This window comes from Coturnix japonica, chromosome 16 (assembly GCF_001577835.2).
Source record: "Coturnix japonica isolate 7356 chromosome 16, Coturnix japonica 2.1, whole genome shotgun sequence".
Lineage (NCBI taxonomy): Eukaryota > Metazoa > Chordata > Aves > Galliformes > Phasianidae > Coturnix > Coturnix japonica.
In genome coordinates, this window is record NC_029531.1 from 129,718 (window position 1) to 145,224 (window position 15,507).

Here is a 15,507-nt window from a genome sequence, read left to right on the forward strand (position 1 = left end):
GTGACTGACTATGGGAAACGATCTGAAGCTTCTAAGCAAATCATTCAATGGATTTTCACTGAGGATACTCATATGACACTAGACACTTCTAATCTTGTGCGGTTGTTACTAACACCACCAGAATACGTTGTTGGTCTCATCTCAAGGCAGAAAATAGCATCCAGCCTTTATAGTAACTGTGTTTGTGTGTTTCTTTCCTAGTGGAATTGCTTTGTAACTTGCGGTGTTATAAATAATATTAGTAATGGTTTGACATAGTGTGTGATTTTCTGTGTTACCAATGCAGTCTCAAGAATTAGAATTTTAGGCATTATCCATAGATCAAATGTGTGTTAAAGAAAGGATTTGATGTAATCAGTGCTGTAATCTATGGGAATAGCTCTTTTAGTATGTTAGTACTGCTCACTCATGATGTTATTAGCCTATTAATTAGCTTTTCTTAATTTGCAAAGACAAAACCTGGAAAGGAATCCCAGGCAAAGGGATGACCCTGTATTGTAGAATGGATACGTCTCTTACACCCAACTAATTGGGATTTTAAAAATATGACCATGCATCACTTGAGACAAAAGTGCATACTAATAGAACTAAATTTGATAGTTTATTCTGTTTTCCAGGCAGCTGTTCCACTTGGGCTCTGACATCAACTGCCTTTGGCATACTTGCGGATTGTGTACACTGATAGAAATGCCTTCAGTGAACTCCCGCAATTCAGGAGAGAACTGTGGATGGGTGAGAGAGGAAGGGTGCATCTTTGAATAGCAGGCTGAAGTGCCCTGCTGGCACCGCCTGTCGCAACCACCACCAACACGGTTTGCTGTTTCTTTCTGGGTTTTTCAGTAAATAATAATGCCCCTCGTGATCCCTCTAGTACAATGGTCCTCTAAAACTGGTTCTATCTGACATGCAACTTCATAAAGTTCAATTATCAATTATTGCTGCAAAGGCATGTTATCGAGCATCCTAAAAGCATTTGTTTGCACAAATATAGTGGCCATTTTATAAAAATCAATTATATCAGAGTATACTGAAAGTTGAATGACTTTTTCCCTAACTAGTTGGAATGTGAACACAAATGGGACCTGCTCATTTGGATTTAATTTCCATTGGCCAGAAACTTAGGTTTGGCAGAGCTAATACTGTGGTGAGTTTGTTCTTTTTAGTAGTTTATACAGTAATGTTGTTAGCTGTTTTGACCTTGTCTCTTTTCACTTTCTAGATGGATTGGTCACATGGTCTTGATTGATTTATAATGGTTATGTTATTAATTATATAGTAGTGTTGTTATTCTAGTATTGGCAGTAGCTTGCTAATTAATTAAAAAAGGGGGGGGTCGACCTGCGTCTCCGATCCGCAGAGCCTCCACTTCATAGCGGTACTTTGAAATAGGGATGACGGAATCCGGCCCCTCTGAGCAGCCCTGGTTTCTTGAGAGTGGGGTAATACGTGATGGCGAAGAATCTTCGTCGCTCTATCACAGACAGCTCCGGTCGGAGAACGTGCCGCACGGGGACAGTACCAGTGGGCACAGCAGCAGCCCCAGCATCCCGCACAGCCCCATCGCTGCGCTCCGGGAAACAACGCACCCCGCGCCGCTCCTTCGGTTTTTGGGACTTCCCGGATCCTCCCCGACTACCATTGGCTCCTCCGCCTCCGACTCGCCAATAGTAAACGAGAGCGTTCGTGACGTCACCGGGAGTCAGGCAGAATAAGGTCTTGCAGGTTGTGAATCGAAAGCGAAAGCGCTGAGCGGTGTGTTTGGGGGGATGGGGCTGGGACGGGCGCGGTGTGGGAAACCCCCGGCCCATCGAACACCGGTGGGGCACCCGGGTTGTGTCCCCACCCCGGCCGTGTCCCTACCCCGGGGGGGGGCGAGGACCTCTGTCTTGAGGGACGTGGGCAGTGAAAAGAAGCCGTTCTGCATTGCATTTATTAGAACTATCCTCAGTAATCTTTGATAAGGACGGAATCTCTGATAAAAGCTTCCATTCTGTCCCAGAGGCCTTTGTTACACAAAGAGCCCGGGGGAGGATGATTCCAGTCCTTCCCAGTATCTCTTCAGGCACATCCTCAGGTATGTCCTGACTTTTCTCTTTGAATCCTTTATTACTCAGCTCTTATTTGTGCAGCACCAAAAATCACTAGTTCTACTTCAGAGAGTTGGACAGACAGGAGCTGCAGTCTTTGTACCTATGACTTCTACCTATTAACTACAAACTGCTTCACTTCTATCGTGAGACCTTGAAATAAAATATTCTTATCTTATTCTAAATGCAGAAACAACGTTTGATTCCCACACACTGATGCTGCATCACTGCTGATAACTGGAAGGCAGGGGTGCAGCCCCCCACCTCCCATCCATCCCCCTCGCCCCCCATTCTTTAGTGCCAGCAGTGCTGAGTCCCTGCCCCCATCCTGTGCCCCAACAGTTGTGAAGAACAGTGCCAAGGGCTCACACCACAACAAGCGAGTGCAGGTGGTTTACAATAAGGACTTTTCTGGGGGGCAATAAAGGTTTAGTGCACACAGCAGTGGTGTGGCAGGGTGACAATGGGACAGCGGGAGAACGGGGATGGGGGAACTGTGGGACACGGGGAGCTGCAATGGGGGAGGCTGAGTGGTGACCAGCTGCACACACAGTCATAACTGAACTGTCAGCCTCACCTGGCTGTGGTGCTGAGCATGCTGGGCTGCCTGGTTCTGCTCTCAACAGCACCCTGTCAGCTCCAGGAATCCCTCCCAGCCCCTACAGTTCCACTGAGACAGTTATGTCTGTTAGAGAGATTCACACTGCACTGAATGTGCCACGGCCAATAGCAACTGAAGGCTTCAGAACCAAATAAGTGAGATGAGGCAGTGTTGAAGCTCATCTCTTCCACGGAGCACATAAGGGCAGCACAGCAGTAACCCTGGTGGCAGCAGCACCAAGGGCTGTTGATGGAGCAGCACTCCTGGCTCCCCTCCTGCTCCCTCCAAGAGCTGCAGCAAGATGTTGCTCACTGTCACCATCAGGAACCCCAACCCAACCTCCACGGTGACACCACCCTGATCCCAAAAGCCCACGGAGACACCAACAGAGGCTGCAGAGTGTCTTTAATGTCAGCACCATGGCTCAGGGTAGGGGATGGGGACACGCAGGGACAGCTGGTGACAGGAGGTGTCCATCAGATGCTGCCTGCGGGGACGTGGGGTGAGAGATGGGGTCACTCAGCCCTCACTGATGGCAGTGGGGACAGGGTCAGGTTGGGGATGTGTTACCTGAAGGGTAGTTGTGACCAGGAAGTGGGGTGTAACCTGTTGGGGAAATAGGATGGGGGTGAGTGGGGTTCTTATCCCATAACGAACCACATAGATCCATAGGGACACATAGAGACTAACTGAAGGACACGCAGAGACCCCACACCAACCCATAGGAACCAACAGAGACCCCAGAGGGACCCATAAGGACCCATAGAAAAAAGAAAGATCCACAGCAACCCATAGAGACCCATAGGAACCCCACAGAGACCCTCTTAGAGGTCCATGGAGTCCTTCAGGGTCCCTCCCATTCACCCACCTGGGGCAGGGGGTTGGGCCCGCCAGTAGTGGACACCAACGAGGAGCAAGCTGAGCCCCAACAGCATCACTACAGTAGCCACAGCCACCATCAGCGTCACCTCCAGAGTCAGCCCAGGACCTGTGGGGACACAGACAGCAGTGACAGCCAGCAGGGACACCGCTGTCCCCATGCCACCCCCTGGACCCCAACTCACGCCAGTCCTCCAGGAGGGGCTCCTCCAGGCTGTCGTGCTGCACTGAACACGTGTAGATGTCCCCAACCTTCGGGGCCACCGAAAGGGTGACCTGTGTCTGGTAGGTCCAATTCCCATTGGGGATGGATGACACGGGTGAGTGGTCTCCAGGCCCCACCATATCCCCATTGTGGAACCAGACGATGGTCACCTCTGGGGGGTAGAAGCCCCACACGTGGCAGGTGAGGCGGATGGGCGTGCTGGGGTTCCCTGTCTGCGAGGGGATGATGCGGACCTGGGGCTGAGCTGGAGTGGGGACAGGGATGGTGAGCAGAATGGGATGGGGATGATGATCAGCAGGGGATGGGGATGGTCCCTGCCCCATTCTTCATGCAACTGTTCTAAGCAACAGCCCCCTGATTGAGAACCCCATGCAATGCCCTGTGCAATGCCTCCATGCAACAACACCCCCATGCAACACCCTATGCATCACTGCTATGCAACATCCCCATGCAACGCCCCATGCAACATCATCTCCATGCAATGCCCGATGCAACACAATCTTTCATGCAGCACCCCATGCAATGCCATCCCCATGCAATACCCCATGCAACACCATGCCCATGCAACACCCCATGCAACGCCATCTCCATGCAATGTCGTCCCCATGCAACGCCCCATGCAACACCATGTCCATGCAACGCCCCATGAAACATCTCCATGCAGTACCCCATGCAATGCCATAACCATGCAACACCATCTCCATGCAACGCCCCATGCAATGCCACGTCCATGCAATGCCACGTCCATGCAATGCCACGTCCATGCAACACCCCATGCAATGCCATGTCCATGCAACACCCCACACAACGCCATCTCCATGCAATGCTCCATGCAACACCATCACCATCCCCATGCAATGTCTCCATGCAACACCCCATGCAACGTCATCCCCATGCAATGTCACCCCCATGCAGCATCATCCCCATCCATGCCATCTCCATGCAACGCTCCATGCAACGCCTCATGCAACACCCCATGCAATGCCATCTCCATGCAACGCCATCCCCATGCAACAGCATCCCCATGCAATGCCCCATGCAATGCCATCTCCATGCAACGCCCCATGCAACAGCATCTCCCTGCAACGCCCCATGCAACGCCATCTCCATGCAACACCCCACACAACACCCCATGCAACAACACCCCCATGCAACGCCATCTCCATGCAACCCCCCCATGCAGCAGCCCCATTTGCAAAGCTCACTCCTGCGCAGCGCCGTCTGTGCCCAGAACTGTGCAGCCAGTTTGCTGCATGCCTGTCTCCGTGCCTCTGCACGCTTCACCCAGGTGCTGTCATTATTGAGGGCAATGGCAATCTGTTCAGCCGCGCCTTGCAGCAGCTTCCAGTCACAGGCATTGAAGCGCTGGACATCGGGGTCGTAGCACACCAAGGGGTTCTTGTTGAAGGCCACGGTGAGCTCGAAGTCCAATAGGGAGCCATTGGCTGCCAGCGGGCAGGAGCTGGCTACGTGCATCACGAAGGCTCCTGCATTGGGGGGGGACAGATGGTAGCGCAGGCAGTTGACCCCATCCCCATTCGGAGCACCCTGAGGTCCCCATGGGGACACAACAGCGAGCTGAGCTCAACACTGGGATCCCATGAGATTCCTAAAGCCCTCCCTTGGAGTCCTAAGGGTTGAGAGCTCCCCAAAGTGGTCCCAATACCCCATAGAGCTGAGCTCCCCACAAAGTGCCCCCACCATCCCATAAGGCTGAGCATCCCCAAATCATCCCCAGCAACCCAAAAGGCTGAGACCCCCCCCATCGCCCTCAAATCCTCCCTTGAGTTCCAAAACCCCATTGCCCCCAAATATTCCCTTGAGTTCCAAAGGGCTGAGATCCCCCAAATTGTCCCCAATATCCCTCAGAACTCAGATCCCCTCCAAACTCTCCACAACAACCCATAAAGTTGAGACCCTCCCCCCCAAAATAACCACACTAACCCAAAAAGGCTGAGCCCACCCTAAAGCCCTCCCTGAGGGTACTAAGGGCTGAGAAGACCCCACGCTCCCAAAGTGGCCTCAATACCCCAAAGGCTGAGACCCCCCCAAATCATCCCCAACTTCTTATAAGGCTGAGACCCCCCAAATGCCCCCCCCTCATGATGCCATTAAGCAGAGCCTCCCCCCCCCCAAACCCCTACCATGATCCCATAGAGCAGAGACCCCCCCAAAATCCCATAAAAGGCAGAGACCCCCACGCCCACACCCAAACAAAAGAGACACACACAAAGAAGTCTCATAAAGCAGAGCATCCCCTCCAACCACCCCAACCCCAAAACCCCACCTGCCCCCCGAGCTCCCAGCAGCAGCCCCAATAACAGCAACATCGCGGTGGGGGGAGCGGGGGGGGGTGCAGGAGGGGGGTGGCCCTTCTGCTCCCTCCACCCCACATCCCCCCCTTCACGGATATGGGGCTGGGATGAGGGCAATGAGCAGCCAATCAGAGGCGGTGCCGCAGCAGCGTCATCTGTTACCGGAGCAGAATGCAGAGGAGTCGACGCTTAACGGGACATAGACGGCTGGGAGCACTGGGAGCACTGGGAGCACTGGGAGCACTGGGACCCCCACCCACCCAATGTGGGAACGAAGAATCGGAGCGAGGTTGGGGCTGCAGATGGTTTTATTGGGGAGTGAGAGCCCCTCACCCCAAGTTTGGGGTTACCGTGTTGGAAGATGGGAGTTCCAGTCATTGAGGTCCCCAAACATCCCCCAAGATGGGGACCAGGTTTGGGACCAGAAGCAGGGTCAGGCATAGGAATCAGGAGCAGAATCAGGACCAAGACCAGAATGGGGTCCAGGGCTGGGATGGGGACCAGAACCAGGATGGGGACCAGGACTGGGATGGGGTCCAGAACCGGGATGGGGATCAGAACTGGGATGGGGATCAGAACTGGGATGGGGACCAGAACCAGGATGGGGTCCAGAACCAGGATGGGGTCCATAACTGGGATGGGGACCAGAACCAGGATGGGGTCCAGGACCAGGATGGGGACCAGAACTTGGGCCAGGATCATTTTGGGTACCAGGATTGGAATCAGAACCTGCATCATGTTGGGGACTGGGACCGGCACCAGGACCTGCCATACAGAAGATGATGAATGAGGTGGGACATGCCATGCTGGACACCAGACCCTCGTTGTCACACACGTCCCCAGCACCCTGTCCCCATCCCTCACCCCGTGGCCGCTGACAGAAGCTGAATATCCCAGCACTGAGTACCACCAACCCCAACGTCAGCGCCATGGCCGCCACTGCCACCATCGCCATCGTCCTCAGGGATAAATTGGGACCTGTGGGGACAGCACAATGAGCCATGGGGGGGCTGTGGGGTGAAGGTGCCACATCCCCATCCCCAAACTCACTCCAGTCCTCCTGCATTGGCTGCTCCAGGCTGGGGTGCCACACTGAGCATGTGTAGGTGCTCCCCGCTGCAGTGCTGGCCCTGAGGCTCATCTGTGTCCTGTAGGTCCAGTCCCCACTGGGCAGCAGTTTGGTGTCACCTGAGGCCACCACGAGGCCGTTGTGCAGCCACTGGATGGTCACTGAGGGTGGGTAGAAGCCCCAAACGTGGCAGATGAGTTGGACGGTGTCGGGGTTGTTGGAGATGGGGACGGGGACGATGCGGACCTGGGGTGGTGCTGCAGCAAAGGGGGAATGGTCAGAGCTGGGGATGGTCCCCTCTGTCACCCTGCAGGTGGGACAGTCCCCGTGCATCATGCAGGTGCACCACACTATGCCATGTCCCCATGCAACGTCCTGGTGCAATCTCCCACTCAGTTTGCTTGCAGTGTCCCCATGCAATGTCCCCACGCAGTGTCCCCATGCAATGACCCCATGTAACATCCCTATGCAGTGTCCCCATGCAATGACCCATGCAATGTCCCCATGCAATGACCCCATGCAATGTCCCCATGCAATGACCCCACGCAGTGTCCCCATGCAACATCCCCATGCACTGTCCCCATGCAATGACCCCATACAACATCCTCATGCACTGTCCCCATGCAGTGTCCCCATGCAATGTCCCCATGCAAGGTCCCCATGCAACAACCCCATGCAACATCCCCATGCAGTGTCCCCATGCAATGATCCCATGCAACATCCCCATGCAGTGTCCCCATGCAATGATCCCATGCAACATCCCCATGCAGTGTCCCCATGCAATGATCCCATGCAACGACCCCATGCACTGTCCCCATGCAATGACCCCATGCAATGTCCCCATGCAGTGTCCCTTTGCAATGCCCCTGCTCCATGTCCCCTTTTGATGCCCCTTTGCATTTCCATGTGCAATGATCCCATGCTGCATTCCCATGCAATGTCCCTGTGCATTCCCTATGCAAACTCCTTGCATGGCATCCCATTGCAATGCTCTGTGCAAAGTCCCCATGCAACGTCCCTTTGTAACCTCCCACTCCATTTCTTCGGGATATCCCCATGCAACGTCCCATCCGACCCCCTGTGTGATGTCCCCATGCAATTCCCTTTGCAACATTCCCATGCAATGCCCAGCAGTGCATCACCCCATTGCAACACCCCCCATTTGCAACTCTCCACTTGCATGCAGCAGTGCTCACTCTTGCGCAGTGCTGTGTGTGTCCAGAACTGTGTAGCCAGCTCGGTGCACGCCTGTCTCCGCGCCTCTGCACGCTGCACCAAGGTGGTGTAATCATTGATTGTAGCAGCCAGAAAAATGGCAAACTCATGCAGCAGCCCCCAATCGCAGGCAATGAAGCGCTGGACATCGGGGTCATAGCACAGCAGTGGGTTCTTGTTGAAGGCCACGGTGAACTCATAGCCCCCCAGGGAGCCATTGGCCAGCAGTGGGCAGGAGCTGGCCATGTGCAACACGAAGGCGCCTGTATTTGGGGCATGGGGTGGGCACAGGAATGGGGATGCACTCCAAAGATCCATGCTGCATCCTAAAACCCCATGTTGTAACCCCAAAACCCCTTAGTGTACGCTAAGAATCCATGCTGCACCCCAAAACCCCATGCTGTACCCCCAAGCCCCTTGTTGTACCCCAAGAATCCATGCCGCACCTCAAAACCCCTTCTTGCACCCTAAGAGTCCATGCTGCACCCCAAAACCCCATGAGGTACCCCAAAAACCCTTTTTGTACCCTAAGAATTCATGCTGCACCACAAAACCCCATGCTGTACCCCCAGAGCCCCTTCTTGTACCCTAAGAATCCATGCTGTACCCCCAAAAGTCCATGTTGTACCCTAAGAATCAATGCTGCACCCCAAAACCCCATACTGTACCCTAAATCCCCTTCTTGTACCCTAAGAATTCATGCTGTAACTCCAAAACCCCATGCTGTACCCCCAAAACCCCATGTTGTACCTTAAGAATCCATGCTGCACCCCAAAACCCCATGCTGTACCCCCAAAACCCCATGTTGTACCCTAAGAATCCATACTGCACCCCCAGAACCCCAGGCTGTACCCCAAAACCCCTTGTTGTACCCTACGAATTCATGCTGCACCTCAAAACCCCATGCTGTACACCCAGAACTCCGTGTTGTACCCTAAGAATCCATGCTGCACCCCAAGAACACCATGCTGTGCACTATGAATACATGCCACACCCCACGCTGCACTCCAAAGCCCAACTCTGTACCCTAAAATCTTGTGTTCCACCCTAAAACCCCCATGCTTTGCCCCATAAACCCCACACTGCTCCACATCCTACCAGCTGCCCCGCAGTTCAGCACCAGCGCCATCGCCCCCAGCACCCCAAAACCCGTCGGCCCCATCGGGAGTGTTGCAGCCTTCATCCTCTTTGTGCCATCTCTTCCTCCTCCCCCCACGTCACCCCATGGGAGGTACAATGGGATCAGACTTTGCCACCTGAGGCTGTGGGGACAACGCCCAGCCCCATTAATCCCCACCCTTTCCCAGAGTAGGGATAAAGGAGGACGCCGCAATGCAAACAAAGGGTTTTAATTACATTGCTGTCATCGTTCCCACGTCGTCGAGGGATCAACTTATAGGGGACATCGATGAGGACGGGGTGGGTGTCCCCCCCGTCCCTATTTTCCCCAGTTACTGCGCCGACGGGCAGACAGCAGCAGCCCCAAACCCAGCAGTGCCAGCAGGATGCCCAACGCCGTCACCGCGCCGCACACCGCCATGGCCAACACATCGGAAGGGATGGGGTTCTGTGGCACTGTGGGGACACAGAGCATTGTCCCCACATCCCCATTGCTCGCCCCAATCAGCCATCGCTACTGGGACACAGCATCACCCCCCATGTCGTCCCCACTCACCCCAGTACGCCACCACGGAGGTGTTGTCCCTCTCACGGGTGACAATGCAGGAGTAGATGTCACCGGAGCGCGGTGTCACCTCCAGGTAGGAGAAAAGCATGAAGCCCAGGTCATCAACGGGGGTGTAGGTGAGGTGGGTGATGCCTTCGGTGATGGGGATGCCGTCCCGCTGCCAGCTGATGGTGATGGCTGGGGGGAAAACATTGCCCACCATACAGACCAGAGTGTTGGGGTAGCCCAGCTGCAGCGGCTGCTGAAGGAAGATGTCGGCCACTGGGATGCCTGTGGGGGGGACACGTCAATGGGGACACATCAGTGGGGACATGTCAGTGGGGACACATCAGTGGGAAAGCATCAATGGGGGCACATCAGTGGGGACACATCAGTGGGGTCGTGTCAATGGAGAGGCATCAATGGGGACACATCAGTAGGGACACATCAGTGGGGATGCATCAGTGGAGAGGCATCAGTGGGAACGCGTCAATGGGGACACATCAGTAGGATGTGTCAATGGAGAGGCATCAATGAGGACACATCAGTGGGGACACGTCAGTGGGGACACATCAGTAGGGATGCATCAATGGGGACGTGTCAATGGAGAGGCATCAGTGGGGACACATCAGTGGGATAACATCAATGGGGACATCAGTAGTGAGGCAACAATGGGGACACATCAATAGAGAGGCATCAGTGGGGACACATCAGTAGGGAGGCATCAGTGGGGACGCATCAATGGGGACATCAATGGGGATGCATCAGTGGGGACATGTCAATGGGGACACATCAGTAGGGAGGCATAATGGAGAGGCATCAATGGGGTCACATCAATGGGGACACATCAATAGGGACAAGTCAGTGGGGATGCATCAATGGGGGCACATCAATGGGGATGCATCAGTAGGGAGGTGTCAATGGAGAGGCATCAGTGGGGACACATCAATGGGGTCACATCAGTGGGGACACATCAGTGAGGACACATCAATAGAGAGGCATCAATGGGGGCACATCAGTAGGGATGTGTCAATGGAGAGGCACCAGTGGGGACACATCAGTGGGGACACATCAGTGGGGACACGTCAGTGGGGACACGTCAGTGGGGACACGTCAGTGGGGACACATCAGTGGAGAGGCATCAATGGGGACGCATCAGTAGGGACACATCAATGGGGACACATCAGTAGGGAGGCATCAGGGTCTCATCAATGGGGACTCATCAGTGGGGACACATCAGTGGGGACGCATCAGTGGGGATGCATCAATGGGGATACATCAATGGGGACACATCAGCAGGGACGCGTCAATGGAGAGGCATCAATGGGGACACATCAGTAGGGATGTGTCAATGGAGAAGCATCAATGAGGTCACATCAATGGGGACACATCAGTAGGGTCACGTCAATGGAGAGGCATCAGTGGGGACGCGTCAATGGGGATGCATCAGTGGGGACACATCAGTGGGGACTCATCAATGGGGACACATCAGTGGGGAGGCATCAGTGGGGATATATCAATGGAGAGGCATTGATGGGGACACAGTAGTGGGGAAGCATCAACAGGGATGCATCAGTAGGGAGGCGTCAATGGAGAGGCATCAATGGGGACACATCAATGGAGAGGCATCAGTGGGAACACATGAATGGGGACACATCAGTGGGATCAGCATAGGTGGGATCAGCATTAACTGGGGGTGTCCACTGGGGATGCATCAATGGGGTCAGGATCAACTGGGGATGTCCATTGGGAATACACATCAATGTGGACACATCCTTGGGGACAGCATCAATTGGGATGTCCATCGGGGATGCATCAATGGGGACAGCATCAATAGGGATGTCCATTGGGGGTTGTATAAATGGGGACAGCATCAATAGGGATGTCTATGGGGATTGCATCAATGGGGACAGCATCAATAGGGATGTCCATTGGGGGTTGCATCAATGGGGACAGCATCAATAGGGATGTCTATGGGGGTTGTATAAATAGGGACAGGATCAATTAGGGGGTGTCCATTGGGGATACATCAATGGGGACAGGATCAATAGGGATGTCTATGGGGGTTGTATAAATGGGAACAGGATCAATTGGAGATGTCCATTGAGGATGCATCAATGGGGTCAGCATCAATAGGGATGTCTATGGGGGTTGTATAAATGGGGACAGGACCAATCTGGGATGTCCATTGGGGATGCATCAATGGGGACACCATCAATAGGGATGTCTATGGGGGTTGCATCAATGGGGACAGGATCAACTGGGGACATCTATGAGGGTTGCATCAATGGAGACAGCATCAATAGGGATGTCTATGGGGATGCATCAATGGGGACAGGATCAATGGGGATGTCTATGGGGGTTGCATCAATGGGGACAGCATCAGTAGGGCCATCTATGGTGGTTGCATCAATGGGGACAGCATCAATAGGGGATGTCTATGAGGGTTGTATAAATGGGGACAGGATCAATCTGGGATGTCCATTGTGGATACATCAATGGGGACAGCATCAATAGGGATGTCCATTGGGGATGCATCAATGGGACAGGATCAATAGGGTGTGTCCATTGGGGATGCATCAATGGGACAGGATCAACTGGGGGGTTTCCATTGGGGATGCATCAGTGGGGACAGGTTCAAATGGGGATATCTATGGGAAATGAATCAATGGGGATGTCCGTAGGGGTCAGCATCCCTGAGAGCACATGGTTGGGGACCCATCAGCGGGGATATAGGGTGGGACATCAGCACCCACCCGCGGCTTCAGGCATCTGCCCGCTGGCGATCTGGTTGAGTACATGAAGCAGGTCGAGGCACAGCGACGTGTCGAAATTCAGCTCGTCGGGCTGCTCGATGCCTGCGGGCCACGAGGGGGCATCGGGGAGCTGCGGCAACCACTGCGACTTGGGGAAGTCGAATGAGAAGAGCTGCTCTGAGTCAAAGGCCACTGACAGCCCCCGTGTCGGTGTGTCCGGCTGGCAGAAGAGAACCTCGGACAGGGTGTGCAGCGATGGCTCTGCGGGCACAGACAGGGGGTGGGACAGGGGGACACAGCAGGGACACACACACACTGTGCATGGACACGTCTGCTGCATGCACACTCACTGTGTGTGCATTGTGCATGCACTTGCTCACACTCCTCACACTAATGCACCAGCCACCCCTTGCACAGCCTCCTTGCACTGATGCACAGAGCCCCTTGCACGAGTGCGCTCCAGCTTGCACTAAAGCACAACGCATCCCTTGCACAACCCCTTGAACCCTCAAACTCACACAGTCCTGTTGCACTAACGCACCAACCACACCATGCACAGCCCCCTGCACGCGTGCAAGCCCCCTCGTGCTCATCCTCCCCTTGCATCAATGCACAGACACCCCTTACACAACTCCTTGCACCAGCGCATCCCCACCCTTGCCCCGGTGCACCATTCACTCCTTGCACAGTCCCTTGCACTCCCCACACACACACCTTGGACACACCTGGCACAACCCCATGCCCACCCTATGCCCCCCCCGCCCCATACCGGCTCTGACGCTCCCCAGGGCCGCCCCCAGCAGCGCTGCCACCAGCGCCCCGCGACCGCTCGCAGCCCCCATTCCTCTGCTGCCGGCAGCAGTTCAGCCAATGGCCGTGCCTCGCGGCTCCACGCGTCAGCGGTTGCCAGGCAGAACAAGCCCGCGGGGCACCCTTGCGCGTCAGCGGTTGCTAGGCAGAATAGATCTGCGGGGAACACCAGCGCAGTGACAAGAGGCCATCGTGCTGCTCAGCCAATGGCCGAGCTCCGCAGTTAATGTGCGTCACTTGTTGCTAGGTAGAAAAAAACAGCGGGGAGCTCCGAGGTTGTAATAGGCGCTGAACCATCAGCAAGCAATTAACAAGCAGCGCTAATTAACGAAGCAGAGAACGAGTGGGCTGTGCAGATCAATGGAGCGTCTCATCCCAGCGCGGATGTTGCCTTTACGAGGGATTCGGGGTGGAAAAGCGGTAATTTTGGTGGTCAAAACGTGTTTTGTATGCACAAGTACCTTTTTAGGGGAGCAAAGAGTGGGATTTGGGGCTAAAAGTTGGGATTTGAGGCCAAAGGGAGCGTGCATTGCACACCCTGCAGCAGTAGCTGCTCGCACTGCAATGCACCGCACTGCAATGCGCCCCTCCGAGCTGCAAGCGCTGCAATGCCGGCTTTGCACAGCCCTAAAGGCGGCTACGGCGCTCTGCAATGCACCCCTGCAACGCCGCACGCCTCCTTGCAACGCTATAGGAGCACCCTTGCAACGCCAAGCACCACCGCCATGCCATGCAGCCCCACGCGTGCATGCTTGCAACGCCAGGCACGCCCATAGGTGCGCCCATAGCAATGCTGTACGCTGCTATGGATACACCCTTGCAATGCCTTGCACAGCTGCACCCTTTGCAATGATATAAGCGTCCAAAGGTGCAACCTTGCAACGCCGGGTGCTCCCATAGGTGCAACCTTGCAATGTAAGGCAACACCATAGGTGCAACCTTGCAATGTAGGTGCACCCTTGCAATGCCATTCACAGCTGCACCATTTGCAATGATATAAGCATCCAAAGGTGCAACCTTGCAATGCCAGGCAACCCCATAGGTGCACCCTTGCAATGTAAGGCAACCCCATAGGTGCAACCTTGCAATGTAAGGCACTCCCATAGGTGCACCATTGCAATGCTGGGCGCTCACATAGGTGCACCATTGCAACGCCAGGCACTCCCATAGGTGCAACCTTGCAATGTAAGGCACTCCCATAGGTGCACCATTGCAATGTAAGGCAACCCCATAGGTGCACCATTGCAATGTAAGGCAACCCCATGGGTGCACCATTGCAATGTAAGGCAACCCCGTAGGTGCAACTTTGCAATGTAAGGCAACCCCATAGATGCACCATTGCAATGTAAGGCAACCCCATAGACGCAACCTTGCAATGTAGGTGCACCCTTGCAATGCCATTCACAGCTGCACCATTTGCAATGATATAAGCGTCCAAAGGTGCACCCTTGCAACGCCGGGCGCTCCCATAGATGCACCATTGCAACGCTGGGCGCTCCCATAGGTGCAACCTTGCAATGTAAGGCACTCCAATAGATGCACCATTGCAATGTAAGGCAACCCCATAGGCACAACCTTGCAATGTAAGGCACTCCCATAGGCGCAACCTTGAAATGTAGGTGCACCCTTGTAATGTAAGGCACTCCCATAGGCTCACCCTTGCAATGTAGGTGCACCCTTGCAATGCCAGGGGACCCTACAGACTCCCAACGCCGTCCATCTGCACGGCTGCACCCTCGCAATGCAATACAACCCCACAGCAGCTCTCCAGCAACCCCTCCCCCCATATACCCCCATATCCGCCCCGTACTGCGCATGCGCCCCTTTAGAGCGGCATTAGGACCCTGCGGAGCCGCCCGGGTTCCATGAATGGGGCCGTCGGA

The 15,507-nt window shown here is 54.7% G+C and overlaps 4 protein-coding genes across 6 annotated transcripts in view; all 4 read right to left on the reverse strand.

The window, feature by feature from the left end:
* The window catches only part of LOC107321531 (class I histocompatibility antigen, F10 alpha chain-like), a 3,899-nt gene extending 2,528 nt beyond the window's left edge, over positions 1-1,371 (reverse strand). The window contains exon 1 of the mRNA XM_015878527.1: positions 1,339-1,371. Coding sequence (XP_015734013.1) covers positions 1,339-1,371 — 33 coding nt within the window. The remainder of the gene's footprint in view (positions 1-1,338) is intronic.
* Positions 1,372-3,076: 1,705 nt separating this feature from the next.
* Positions 3,077-6,255, reverse strand: LOC107321549 (HLA class II histocompatibility antigen, DM beta chain-like). Its single transcript, XM_015878564.2, has 6 exons — positions 6,081-6,255; positions 4,999-5,280; positions 3,753-4,037; positions 3,557-3,676; positions 3,259-3,294; positions 3,077-3,175 (listed from the first exon to the last, which is right to left on the reverse strand). The coding sequence occupies exons 1-6, from the start codon at positions 6,121-6,123 to the stop codon at positions 3,165-3,167; spliced, it is 777 nt and encodes a 258-aa protein (XP_015734050.1). The 5' UTR covers positions 6,124-6,255; the 3' UTR covers positions 3,077-3,164.
* A 143-nt stretch (positions 6,256-6,398) lies between these two features.
* LOC107321545 (HLA class II histocompatibility antigen, DM beta chain) lies at positions 6,399-9,856 on the reverse strand. Of its 2 annotated transcripts, XM_015878557.2 has the most exons (6): positions 9,749-9,856; positions 9,491-9,654; positions 8,374-8,655; positions 7,159-7,434; positions 6,973-7,086; positions 6,399-6,873 (listed from the first exon to the last, which is right to left on the reverse strand). In XM_015878557.2, the coding sequence occupies exons 1-6, from the start codon at positions 9,757-9,759 to the stop codon at positions 6,542-6,544; spliced, it is 1,179 nt and encodes a 392-aa protein (XP_015734043.1). In that variant the 5' UTR covers positions 9,760-9,856; the 3' UTR covers positions 6,399-6,541. The 2 variants fall into 2 exon arrangements, with proteins under 2 accessions (XP_015734043.1, XP_015734044.1); XM_015878558.1 differs by lacking the exon at positions 9,491-9,654 and having other exon boundaries at positions 9,749-9,829.
* LOC107321548 (class II histocompatibility antigen, M alpha chain) lies at positions 9,726-15,456 on the reverse strand. 2 transcript variants are annotated; one of them, XM_015878562.1, is made up of 4 exons: positions 15,282-15,456; positions 12,815-13,075; positions 10,068-10,349; positions 9,726-9,967 (listed from the first exon to the last, which is right to left on the reverse strand). In XM_015878562.1, exons 1-4 carry the CDS (start codon positions 15,439-15,441, stop codon positions 9,831-9,833), a joined length of 840 nt encoding a protein of 279 aa, XP_015734048.1. In that variant the 5' UTR covers positions 15,442-15,456; the 3' UTR covers positions 9,726-9,830. The 2 variants fall into 2 exon arrangements, with proteins under 2 accessions (XP_015734048.1, XP_015734049.1); XM_015878563.2 differs by lacking the exon at positions 15,282-15,456 and adding an exon at positions 13,584-14,576.
* Positions 15,457-15,507: the final 51 nt, after the last annotated feature.

Excerpts from the sequence above, each read along its gene's own strand:
- LOC107321549 (XM_015878564.2), bottom strand. The coding sequence starts at position 6,123 with ATGTTGCTGTTATTGGGGCTGCTGCTGGGAGCTCGGGGGGCAG. Across the intron at positions 4,038-4,998 it reads ACAGACGGCGCTGCGCAGGA|CTCAGCCCCAGGTCCGCATC; the intron begins GTGAGCTTTGCA and ends TCCCCACTCCAG. Across the intron at positions 3,295-3,556 it reads GGCCCAACCCCCTGCCCCAG|GTTACACCCCACTTCCTGGT; the intron begins GTGGGTGAATGG and ends TTTCCCCAACAG.
- LOC107321545 (XM_015878557.2), bottom strand. Across the intron at positions 7,435-8,373 it reads ACACACAGCACTGCGCAAGA|CACCACCCCAGGTCCGCATC; the intron begins GTGAGCACTGCT and ends CCTTTGCTGCAG. Across the intron at positions 7,087-7,158 it reads GCCAATGCAGGAGGACTGGA|GTCCCAATTTATCCCTGAGG; the intron begins GTGAGTTTGGGG and ends CTGTCCCCACAG.
- LOC107321548 (XM_015878562.1), bottom strand. The coding sequence starts at position 15,441 with ATGCGCAGTACGGGGCGGATATGGGGGTATATGGGGGGAGGGGTTGCT. Across the intron at positions 10,350-12,814 it reads GCAGATGCCTGAAGCCGCGG|GCATCCCAGTGGCCGACATC; the intron begins GTGGGTGCTGAT and ends TCCCCCCCACAG. Across the intron at positions 9,968-10,067 it reads CTCCGTGGTGGCGTACTGGG|TGCCACAGAACCCCATCCCT; the intron begins GTGAGTGGGGAC and ends GTGTCCCCACAG.